The sequence below is a fragment of the Jaculus jaculus genome, chromosome 9 (genome assembly GCF_020740685.1).
Source record: "Jaculus jaculus isolate mJacJac1 chromosome 9, mJacJac1.mat.Y.cur, whole genome shotgun sequence".
NCBI lineage: Eukaryota > Metazoa > Chordata > Mammalia > Rodentia > Dipodidae > Jaculus > Jaculus jaculus.
This window is the reverse complement of record NC_059110.1, coordinates 86,359,841-86,371,627: the sequence shown is the minus strand read 5'-3', so window position 1 is coordinate 86,371,627 and position 11,787 is coordinate 86,359,841. Positions and strand designations below refer to the sequence as shown.

General features: G+C 51.4%; 2 protein-coding genes across 3 annotated transcripts in view; both read right to left on the bottom strand.

The window, feature by feature from the left end:
• Nucleotides 1-66: 66 nt before the first annotated feature.
• Dhrs13 (dehydrogenase/reductase 13) lies at nucleotides 67-5,840 on the bottom strand. The gene is made up of 5 exons (XM_004664515.2): nucleotides 5,714-5,840; nucleotides 5,505-5,623; nucleotides 3,021-3,144; nucleotides 2,528-2,839; nucleotides 67-1,060 (listed from the first exon to the last, which is right to left on the bottom strand). The coding sequence occupies exons 1-5, from the start codon at nucleotides 5,838-5,840 to the stop codon at nucleotides 618-620; spliced, it is 1,125 nt and encodes a 374-aa protein (XP_004664572.2). The 3' UTR covers nucleotides 67-617.
• Nucleotides 5,841-7,885: 2,045 nt separating this feature from the next.
• The window catches only part of Phf12 (PHD finger protein 12), a 55,052-nt gene continuing 51,150 nt past the window's right edge, over nucleotides 7,886-11,787 (bottom strand). For both annotated transcript variants that reach the window (XM_004664629.2, XM_045158439.1), the window contains 4 exons: nucleotides 11,065-11,163; nucleotides 10,124-10,206; nucleotides 9,454-9,592; nucleotides 7,886-9,122 (listed from right to left, as the gene is read on the bottom strand). In XM_004664629.2, the coding sequence (XP_004664686.2) occupies nucleotides 8,788-9,122; nucleotides 9,454-9,592; nucleotides 10,124-10,206; nucleotides 11,065-11,163 (656 nt within the window). In that variant the 3' untranslated portion in view covers nucleotides 7,886-8,787. The remainder of the gene's footprint in view (nucleotides 9,123-9,453; nucleotides 9,593-10,123; nucleotides 10,207-11,064; nucleotides 11,164-11,787) is intronic.

The window sequence follows — 11,787 nt, the reverse complement described above, 5'->3', positions numbered from 1 at the left end:
TGCAGCCCCGCCGGAAGTGTGGCGGCGGAGGGCGGGGCCGGCATGTAGAGAGGCAGGAGCCCTCGCTAGCGCTGGCAGTCGGCTCGCTTTATTACACGGGGCTCCGGATCGCGGGGCACAGCCCTGCAGCACCCGGGAAGACGCCCTCCCTCCCCACGGCGCCCTCGTGGACATCTTTAGCAGTGCTCTGCACCGCCCCACCTCCCCGGCAGCCACTTTACAGCACTGAGGTTGGACATCAGGTTCCTGGGTTCAAAAATCAGTTACTAGTTCTTCCCTAATCCTACCACTGTAAAATGGGGGAAATTGAACTACCTAGTTACATGGGTTTTGTAAAGGGCTCAGTTTAGTAATGCTCAACGTTGGCAGTGCATCAATCACATTCCCTGGCCCTATCCCCTTTCAGCTAGGGCCTGGAAATCCTGAAATTCAAATTCCAGAGAAGTACAGTGTTTCTCCTATTACCTCTGAATCTAGAGTTAATGACCCTTTCAGGAAGATGCAGCTATCCATTCTTTCTTTCCACCAGGGAAACAGCTGTCCAGGGGGTAGCCTGGCACACAGCTGAGGTTTTGGGGAGGGCACCTTGGAGATCTATGAACAACCCAGCCTTGGGGTTAGGGTGCAGACTCAGCTTTCATCTGAATTCTCTGGGTCAATTTAGTCAAGTCTGGTGAGCTCCGAGGGCCCAGGGAAGGTCCAGAAACTGTGGGCTCCTCGGGACTGGGAGCACTTGGAGAAGGCAGGGTCTCTGGATCCTCAGGGTGGGGATCTTCATCAGGGTCATCACCCTCCACAGGGACAAGCCCTGCCAGCCTTTTACTGGCTTCCCATAGCCGATGAGCTACCCGGTCATCTCTGGCGGCTGGAAGTACCTCCTCCACATGGCAGTTGGCAAAGTACCTCCCACTGAGGGGCTCGAGGCCCTCCTGCAGAGCACAGTACAGGGGTGTCTGGGCACCCCCTTGGGGTGCCCGGAGCACCAGCCAAGCTAGTGGGCGCAAAACAGGTTGTAGCCATCCAGGAAGGTGGCGCAGGAACAGCTCTGAGTTCACAGGTCCTGTGGGCAGGAATAAAGAAAGGAGTTGGAATTAAAAAAACAAAAAAAAGCTTGCTGAGTATGGTGGGGCACGCCTTTAATCCCAGCACTCGGGAGGCAGAGGTAGGAGGATCACCGTGAGTTCACGACCACCCTGAGAATAGAGAGTGAATTCCAGGTCAGCGTAGACTAGAGTGAAACCCTACCTTGATAAACCAAAAAAAAAAAAAAAAAAAAAAAACCCAAAAAACTTAAGGGCTGGAGAGATGGCTTAGCAGTTAAGGCGCATGCCTGTGAACCCGGGTTCAATTCTCCAGGTTCCACCTACGCCAGATGCACATGGTGGTGCATGCATCTGGAGTTTGTTTGCTAGAGGACCTGGTGTGCCCATTCTTCCTCTATCTATTTCGCTCTCTTTCTCTCTCTGTCCCTAATAAATAAATAAATAAAAAAAAAAAAAAAAAAAAGGAAGGAGTTGGGAATGTCCCGGGAAGAGCTAGAAAGGGGCTGGGGAGTAGAATCTGGTTCCAGGTAAACCAGAGTAGTATCTACCAGTATTTGGGGAGGCCCCAAAGGTGACTACCCATCTCATACAGAAAGCCTCTTCCTTACAATACACATTTTCTTCATGCATCATCTAGACTGGCTATGCTGCACCTCTTGTTGCTCAGTTGCTTGTTTCTTTTTATTTTTTGAGGGTCTTATCCTCTAGGCTGACCTGGAATTCACTATGTAATTTCAGGGTGCCCTCAAACTCATGGCATCTTCCTACCTCTGCCTCCCAAGTACTGGGATTAAAGGCATGCACCATCATGCCTGGCTTGATCTTTACTGTTTTAAAAGATTTATTTAAGGGGCTGGAGAGATGGTTCAGTGGTTAAGGTGCCTGCCTATAAAGCCTAAAGCTCGCGGCTTGATTCCCCAGTACCCACGTAAAGCCAGATGCACAAAGTGGATTTGCATTTGCAGTGGCCAGAGGCCCTGGCACTGTTTCTGTTTCTCTTTTCTCTACCTCTGTTTGCAAATTAAAAATATTTTTTAAAAAGTCAGGGCTGGAGAGATGGCTTAGCAGTCAAGGCCTGCAAAGTCAGAGGACTAAGGTTTGATTCCCCAGGACCCATATACAACAGATACACAAGTGGTACATGTGTCTGGATTTCATCTGCAGTGGCTAGAAGCCCTGTTGTGCCTATTCTCTCTCTCAAATCATTCATATGTATGTATGTATGTATGCTTCTTTTTTACTTATTTATTTTCGAGGTAGGGTCTCATTCTAGCCCAGGCTGACAGGCTGACCTGGAATTCACTGTGAAGTCTCAGGGTGGGATTAAAGGCATGTGCCACCATGCCTGGCTTAAAAAAAAAAGATTAGCAAGGAACAGGCTCCTAGGCTTCTCCTTGGACCACTTTTCACCCTGTGACTTGGTGGGAGGCAGAGGATAGTACAGCGATGAAAGGCAGTCAGAAGCAACAGGAGTCAGGCCTCACCTGGGTGGGCCGCGTAGCAGGTAACACCAGTGCCCTCAAGCTGGGTGGCAAGCTCCCGGGCAAATAGTACGTTGGCCAGCTTACTGTCAGCATATGCCCGCAGCTCTTGTCGCCAGCCCACCACTGGGCGGTTCAGTCTTGTGAAGTCCAGGCGCCCACGGCGGTGGGCAGCTGAGGACACCACCACCACTCGGCTGGGAGCGCACATTCTCAGGCGGGGCAGCAACAAGTGTGTTAGCAGGAATGGACCAACATGGTTCACCCGCAGCAGCAGGTTAAAGGTCTCACGCGTCCGGCCACAAGAACTGATCCCTGGGGTAGAAGTTAGGTGTGAGCCACTGCTCCAGGAGGAGCCCTGCAAGCCTCAGCATCACCATGTGAGATGAGAGTGGGGGCAGCCTTCCCTTGTGTCTGCTGGCTTCCACAGGGCTACCTGAAAGGCCAACTGCTCCGGGCCACTAGCCACTCCCCTGAAGGGCCTGCTGTCCCTTACCAGCATTGTGGATGAGGATGTCCAGGCGTGGCTCCGAGCTCAGGAAGGCAGTGGCAAAGGCCCGAACTGAAGCCAGACTGGCCAAGTCCAAGGCCATGAAGATGACCTCATTGTTCCCACTCTCCTATGGAACAGCAAAGGCTGGGATTACTACCAGGTACTTGCTTCCTCTTCCCTCTCCTCAGGCATCCAATTCTGTGTATTTGTTACTATTACTAAAGCATGCCCCTGGGGTTGGAGAGATGGCTTAGTGGTTAAAGTGCTTGCTACAAGGCCCAAGGACCCAAGTTCGATTCTCCAGTACTCATGTAAGCCAGATGCACGTGGTGGCACATGCATCTGGAGTTTGCAGTGGTTAGAGGCCCTGGTACACCCATTCTCTATCTACTTTCTCTCTCTCAAGTAAATAAATAATAAAAGTTAAAAAAAAAAAACATGTCCCTATGTATTAGAGTAATCAGGAAGTATGTGGAATCAAATCCTGACTTTGTACTTTGCCCCCTCCCCCCAGGTAGGGCCTCACTTTAGCCCAGGCTGACTAGAACTTACTGTGTAGCTCCAGGCTGGCCTTGAACTTACAGCAATCTTCCTACCTCAGCCTCTCTAGTGCTGGGATTAAAGGCGTGTGCCACCATGCCTGGCCTCTGATTTTGCTCTTACTAGAATGTCACTTTGGGCAAGATAACCTCTCTGGGTTTCAGTTCTCTCACTGTAAAATGGGAATAACAACAACAACAACAACAATAACTAGCCAGGCGTGGTGGCTCCCGCTTTAGTCCCAGCACTTGGAAAGCAGAGGTAGGAGGATTACTGTAAATTCAAGGCCAGCCTGGGGCTACAGAGTGAGATCCTACCTCGAAAAAAGGAAAAAAAAAAAGTTAATAGAAGTAAACCACGTGTGGTGGCACACATGACAATCCCAGCTACTCCTGAGTCTAAGGCAGAAGCACTGTGAGTTCAAGACCTGTCAGGGCTGCAGGGCTAATACACATATCATAGTACTGTGTAGGTGTTTGCTGGTATCATCCTCTCCCCACTGTCACTTAACCTATAAGGCCTTGGTATTCCTGGTTCTTGGGCCCCAGCCTTCTCAGTGCTGGGATTACAGTTTTGTACCATCATGACCAAATATAACAGACATAGCATTCTTCTTCTTTCACCCACTCTTGCCCCCTGCAGACCAGGCAGCATACAGCATCCCCTTCCCAAATTCATTCCAATAGGCTGTTCTGATGTTCCAGAACCTGCAGGATCCTTCTCTGAGTTCAGTTATCCAAGCTCCTCAAGGGATCTATAAGGGCCTCCAGAACCTGGATGCTTCTCTGAGCCCCTTTAATTCACCCATCCTTCTGCAGTGTATTTTGCTTCAGTCATCTCATTAACCTCGTTTTATTTTTTCCAACGTTTCTTTCTTTCTTTCTTTCTTTCTTTTTTTTTTTGATTATTCGAGGTAGGGTCTCACTCTAGCCCAGGCTAAGCTGAAATTTACTATGAAGTCTCGGGGTGGCCTCGAACTCATGGCGATCCTCCTACCTCTGCCTCCCGAGTGCCAGGATCAAAGACGTGTGCCACCACTCCCGGCTCAACTGTTTATTTTATTTTATTTTTTTATTTATTTGTTACAGTATGAGAGAGACAGAGAGCGAGAGAAAGAGAAAGAGAATGGGCGCGCCAAGGCTTCTAGCCACTGCAAATGAACTCCGGATGCATGCGCCACTATGTTCCTCTGGCTTACGTGGGACCTCCAGAATCGAAAATGGGTCCTTAGGCTTCGCAGGCAAATGCCTTAAATGTTAAGCCATCTCCACAGCCCAACTTTATTTATTTATTTGAGAGTGACAGAGAGAGAAAGAGGCAGAGGGGGGGGGGGAGGGAGGGAGGGAGATAGAAATAGAATGGGCGCGCCAGAGCCTCCAGCCACTGCAAACGAACTCCAGACGCGTGCACCCCCGTGTGCATCTGGCTGACGTGGGTTCTGGGGAATCGAGCCTCGAACCGGGGTCCTTAGGCTTCACAGGCAAGCGCTTAACCGCTAAGCCATCTCTCCAGCCCCAACATTTTAAAAATTGAGTTATTTTTTAATTTTTTAAATTTTTTTGGGGTATCACTTTATCCCTGGCTGGATCTCACTATGTAGTCTCAGGCTGCCCTCGAACTCACAGCGATCCTCCTTCTACCTCTGCCTGGGATTAAAGGCGTGCGCCACCGTGCCCGGCTTTTAACTGAGCATACAAGAACACAGTGTAATTTGTCAATAGTCCCCCGCTTCCCCGTAAACTAACCCAACCCTTAACTCCTTAAACGCCAAGGACCTCCTGGCGACCTCGTCACCGAGGCTCTCCGCGTGGGAAGTGCGCGCGCCCAGAGCGCCCATTCTCCCGGCGCTCACAGGGGCGCTCCCCACCCCCGCGCCGCTTGGCTCCGCCCTCGCTGTCCCGACGCGTCCTCGGCTCCCCGTCTCACCCGCGCGCACTCGGCCCTCACCTGCCGGAGGTCGAAGGCGGCCGCCTCCCCGCGCTCCCGGCTGCGGCAGGCCAGCACCACGCGCGCTCCGCGGCGCGCCAGCTCCAGCGCCGTCATCTTGCCGATGCCGCTGTTGGCGCCTGCGGCGGGCGGGAACCAGCTGAGCCGGTCGGTCGGACCCGGGCGGACCCCAGCGCCCGGCCGCCCACCCGCCTCCCGCCCGCACTCACCGGTCACCACGGCCGTGCGACCCCGCAGGCTGCCGAGGCCTCCGCACGGCGGGGCCTTCACCAGGTTGTAGTAGACGAGCACGTAGGCGCCCAGGAGCAGCCCGGCGCCCAGCAGCAGCGCTTCCATGCCGGCCGCGCTCCGGGGGGCGGGGAGGGCCCCGCCTCGCCCGGCCTCGCGCGCTCGGGCGCTGCTCCCGCCTCGGCCTCCCGAGGGCAGGCGGAGAGCGGCGGGAGGCTGGGCGGAGGGGGGGTGTGTGTGGGTGCGTGCGCGCGCGTGCGTGCCGCGGGCGCCCTCTGGGCGTGCGTCTGCGTCCTCTGGCGGCGTGCCTGGGTCCACACCTTCGGAGGTGCGGCCGGGCGGTGGAGGAGGACGAGAGTCCTGGCAGCGCCCCCTAGGCGTGTGCCTGTGTGAACGTGCGCGCGTGCCCACGGGCACCCCGGAAACGCCTGCTAGGTATGTGTGTACACGCACTCGCAGTGTTTGCGTGTGTGGGTGTGAAGGACTAATAAGGCGTGTTTGTGCTCACGGGGGACCTCCGGATCCCGGGTGCGTGTCGGTGGAGGTGCCTGGGTCCATTCGCTCATGCTGGGGGGGAGGCGGGCCATGCCTTTCTCCAGGCTGTGCGGGCATCTGTAGTCCCCGCCAACGCATGTGCTAGAATGAACATCTCTGTTTACTCTAGGTGTGAGCATGTAGCAGTCTCTCCCTTCTGCAATCCCGTGTACATGAATGGGCTTGTCTCTGGAGTAGTCTTTCTCTCAATGAGCCAGCCTTTCAATTTCTCACCCTTACATACAGACTTGTCTTAGAATTCTTTCCTATAACGGCCGGAGAAGGCAGGCATGGTGGCTCACGCCTTTAATCCCAGCACCCGAGAGGCAGAGGTAGAAGGATCGCCGTGAGTTCGAGGTCACCCTGAGACTACAGAGTGAATTCCAGGTTGGCTTGAGTTGAGTTACAGTGAGACTCTACCTCGAAAAAACAGAACAAAACAAAACAAAAAAGCCAGGGCTAGAGAGATGGTTTAGCGGTTAAACGCTTGCCTGTGAAGCCTAAGGACCCTGGTGCGAGGCTCCATTCCCCAGGACCCACGTTAGCCAGATGCACAAGGGGGCGCACGCGTCTGGAGTTCGTTTGCAGTGGCCGGAAGCCCTGGCGCGCCCATTCTCTCTCGCTCACTGCCTTTCTCTTTCTCTTGCTCTCAAATAAAAATAAACAACAACAAAAAAAGCCCGAGATGTGACAGTACGCAAGGTTACCAGCCAACTGGATGGCTTTGAACTAGTGATACTCCCGTCCCAAACTCCAGAGTACCTAAGGCACCTTCATTTCTGACTCACCATTCCTTATGTCACCACTACTTTGAAAGGAAGCATGAAGATAGTAAAATGTTACTGCTTGCCAGGAGCAAATTTGTCTCTGGAATGGCATTCACTGGTGATAGAAATACATAGGTTCCATAGCTCAGTGGAAGGAGTGACTCAATGCTAAGGTGGGCAGGAGGCTTGGGTCCAGGCATTCCTACCAAATGACTTGTCAGGGCCTTGCCTGAGAAAGCCAGTAGTTAACACCTGACGGCTGACACCTATCAGTGTGGCTACCTCCTTACTACTGAGCAGAATAGTTTGTCTTGAGGGAGTCTGAGAAGCCCTTCAGGCAGGAGCCAGGGACTCATTTAACCGCAGTGTACCCAGGGTACAGTTGTAATGTAGATGGATCACTCTAACCCCAAAACAGGCACCACGGGGAATTGTGCCGGAACATACAGAGGCGTTCTCTTCTCTGGAGCAACTTCTTGCACAAAGCCTTCTGCTAGGGTCTGGAGGAGGAAACGGGAGCCTGGCCCGGCAAGGGTGCCCAGAGCTTTAGAACCAGGCTAATGCCAGTAGGTTCCTTAAGTGATGGGAACAGTAAGGGTGGTACAGTTGGGTCTAAAGACCAGATTCTTCTATATTGGGCTTCTCCAGAAGAGGGTGCCTCCTTGACAGATGAACTTCTAACCTTCCATATCCCTTCACCTTTTAGGCTTGTCTAACACCTTCCCATATTTCTCAAGCTTCCCTTGGGAACTATATAAGAATCAGGCCCCTTCAAAGTGTCCAACAGGTGAGAGCTCACGTAGGAACCCTCTAGGGATGATGACAGGTAGGACAGACAGGCAGAAAACATAATTTGAAGTATTTTTGTTTTTTTTATATACAGAATACAGGAAAGCTTCTGTAAAGTCTAAAACATTACAATTACTATGTACATTGGTACTAGTTGTGGGGGTAAGGGAGGAGGGAGTCAAGGGCAAGGAAGAAGAGAGAAGTGGCAAGAGAACAAAAAAAGGGACACAAAACAGGTTTACGACAAAAACGCCTGGGCTACAATAGACGATTTGAGAAAACGCTCTACCACATGTAGTACTGTACAGTTTTTAAAAACACTGAAAAAAATGTCATCACTAGATGTATTTACACAAAATCCAAATACACTTTTCCTTATTTGAAATAAAGTAGATGGACAGCCAGAAAAAGAATGAATTTCTCGTTTGTCCATAATACACAGTAGCTACCTGTAGTGCAACCGCTGCAGAAAGGGAAATAACTTGTAGGATGGGAACCATAGGAGGGTGGGTAGCGATCTTTATATTAAATAAAACAATGATATTGTATAATTTTGCTGTATGAAAACTGTATTTTTTTCTTTTAATATAAAACTATTGTCACTGCCACAAAATAGAACAAGTTTCTGATTATTTTACAACAGTGGGCAGGCAGGCGAGGGGGAAGGAACAGGAGGTGGGGGAAGGGTTTGTGTTGGAGAAGTGTCCAGAGCAGGGTCTTCCCCTCCCTGCCCACACTGTTCCTCAGCTCGGGTCTGCCGCTTTCCCATGAAATGTTGAGTACAAATATATGTGCAAATGCCCCCTAGAACTTGAGAAAAGAAAGTTTTAAAAAACAGTCAAAAGGTTTTCTTCATTTCATGCAAAGATTGTAGTTGAGAGGTTTCTGGTATAGAAAACACCCAGGCTTGGTTCGTGTACATTTTTGCATTGCAGGAGTCTTGGGTGGGTGTCCAGGCCAGTGGCCTAGGGAACGGAGTTGGAACGCAGCACAGGGCCCTGATGGGGCTTGAGAGACAGCTTCTCGGCCAAGACCCCATCCTGCAGCAGGCTGGTGTCGCCTTTGGGTTGTTTGGTCGCAAACTCAGTGATGCTGAAGACGAACTGCAGGCAGCCCAGCTTGATGTAGCTGCCATGGTGCAGCAGGGCTGTACCCTCCCAGCCGGCCCCACTGCCCCCAATCAAGCTCGAGCTACTGGCTTTGCAATTGCAGGGTCTCCGCTGCGGCCCCTGGGCCTGGGAATTCATCATGGCTGCCTCCTCACTTGGCTCTTCATCCTGTTTCTGGTGCCGGCGGCGCCCTGGGAAAAAGGGGGATGGTCACAGGAGGGGAACAGTGAGCAGCTGACCTATCTGGGCTGATTGCCAGGACTGGGCCTCTGCATTTCCCCATTCCACCTGCTACATGATCAGGGCTGAGGGATGTTCAGAAAGGGCTGGTGAAGTCTCAAGTCCCCAAAGAGGTCTGATACATATGTGGGTGTTCAACATTTGATTCTTGGTGGCCTTCCCTGGGCCCACCAACACTAGGATGGGACTGGGAAGGCAAAAGACTGTAGTCACTAGCAGCATGGCAGAACCAACGTGACTGGGGCCTTAGATGTGTGGCCACAGGCCTCTGCTCCAACTTACTGATGACACTCTGCACTTTGGCAACAATACTGCTTGGGGGGGTTGGTGGGGTCTTCTCAGAGAAGTCACATGAATACAGCACATTGTCCACCGTTGTCCCGTGCTCACTGTAGTTTAACAGCTCATAATGTTTGGTATTCTGAGGAGGAGGGGAGATAAGATGTGTGGTTTGCTGCATGGGTTCTGGGGCTAAGAGGAGAGAGAACATAATGCTTTGCTGCTTACCTAGGGAACTCTCATACTTTTCCCCAGTCATAGTCTGGTCTTTGGCAGAGGACTCAAGACTCACCTCCTTGGGAAAACCTGCCCCTGTGGCCCCAAACCCTTGCCCTCCGTCTCAGTACTGGCTTCTGCTGATATGCTAGTAACTGGCTTATGCCAGTGAAACACAGGGGACACATCCCCATAGCATCATGGCTTCCTCACACTACTTGAGGGTGGATGCCCTTAGCTGTGCCTGCAACCAACCTCAGTAGCAATGATAGTCCTGCTCCTGAAAGCAGGGCGCTGTGATACCCTCGCTGACTCTTCTTTTCCAGGAAGGACAAGGAAGAAAAGGAGAGGACTTATCCCCACCTTCAACCCCTCCCCCCAGAGCACAGAACAAAATCCAGAGCAGGAGAGAGGCCTCAGGTTAGGAAGGTCCCTTCCCCCCATCGCTGCCCCTCACCTCATCGTAGAATATGCAGGCGTGCTTCCCAGACACGTAGTTACAGTGACCATAGTTTGTAAGGCACACATCCATGTCAGCTCCTGCAAGGTGGCAGGAGTTGAGGGGAAGAAGGCAGAGAACAGTTTTTTAAGTTATGTGTGGGTGGGTAAGAGAAGGTGGTTAATCTCTGGGTGGTGCTAGTAGAGACCACAAGGTAGTTTGTAGCCCTTTGCTTTTGAAATAGCATCTCGTGTAGTTGAGGCTGTCTCTGAAACTCATGATCTTTCTGTCACTACCCCCAACTGCTGAGATTATGGCATGCATCACCATGCCTGGCACCTCTTGTACTTCTGAATGAAAACTCTTGGCTTTTCCAACCCTTTGCTAAACAGCTATCCTGAAAGTTGATCTGCTTTAGATCATGTAGCTGCTACCAGAGGGAAAGTGAGTTACTGAGTGGGCAGGAGATCTCTGAGTACAACAGTGCAGGGTCTGGAAACTAACTTTGAAAGGAAATTTCTAGGCTAAGGGCTAATCTGGGGCATGGTGATGCATGCCTGAGATCAGTTCAGGATCATCCTGGGCTACACAGACTGTGTTTCAAACCCCTTCCCTTCCCCAAATAAAGAAAAAATGGTAAAAACAACTGAGGCTAATCTGTCTGTCCCTCTTTACCAGATGCAGGCTGGCTGAAGGTGGGGTATGTGTGAGCCCATCCCATTTTAAAGACATCCAGGACAAGCAAGTAGCCTCCTCTCAGGTCTTTCCTGATGATCCCACGTAGCAGCCAGAGCTGCTCAGCCATGGAACCACCTGATTGTCCAGGTTCTTAATGTCTCTTGTCTGGACACCTGCTAGGTTAAACCCATTAATCCTTCACCACTTTCTAGCTTCAGTAAGCACATACATCTTGAGACTGAAGAGATCCAGTGGCCCTCCCAGCTTCCTGGCTGTCTCACCTGTTCCAATGTAGAGGGTTCGATAGCACATGTTCACAGCTCCTCCCAACCCTAAGAGGGGGTAGAACACAGCTCGGGCCTGTACCTCCTTTCTGTGCACTATAAGACAAACATGGACAGAAACTCAGAACCTGTGACCCAAATATAAGCAAACAAAACCTGCACCAGGTTAGTGGCATGGAGAAAATCCCATTGGGTGATTCCCACTTGCAAAATCACACCTGATCCTGAGCTGCTTCATGGTAAGTAAGGCCTGCTCTCTCCAGCCACTACATTTCCAACATGGGATGAGGAGGCCCATCTTTGAAGATGGTCACAGAATCTGAAGACAATAGGACTTGAAATTCCTGGGCTCCTGCTTGACTTACTAGGAACATTCTAGCTGATACTAAAGGGAGAATGTGGTAAAACACAAGACAGGCCAGGTTTCTCAGGTTTTAATGAACCTCTGAGTTGTCCATGGATCTTGTTAAAATTCAGATTCAGGGCTGGAGATCTACCTCAGTGGTGCAGTGCTTGCCTGCTGTCAGAAAGGCCTTGAATTTGATGCTCAGCACTAAGGAGAGGGGAAGGCAGATTTTATTTATTTATATATTAGAGAAAGAGAGAGAGAATGAGAATGAATGGGCGCACCAGGGCCTCTAGCCACTGCAAACAAACTCCAGATGCATGCGCCACCTTGTGCACCTGGCATACATGGGACCTGGAGAATTGAACCTGGAT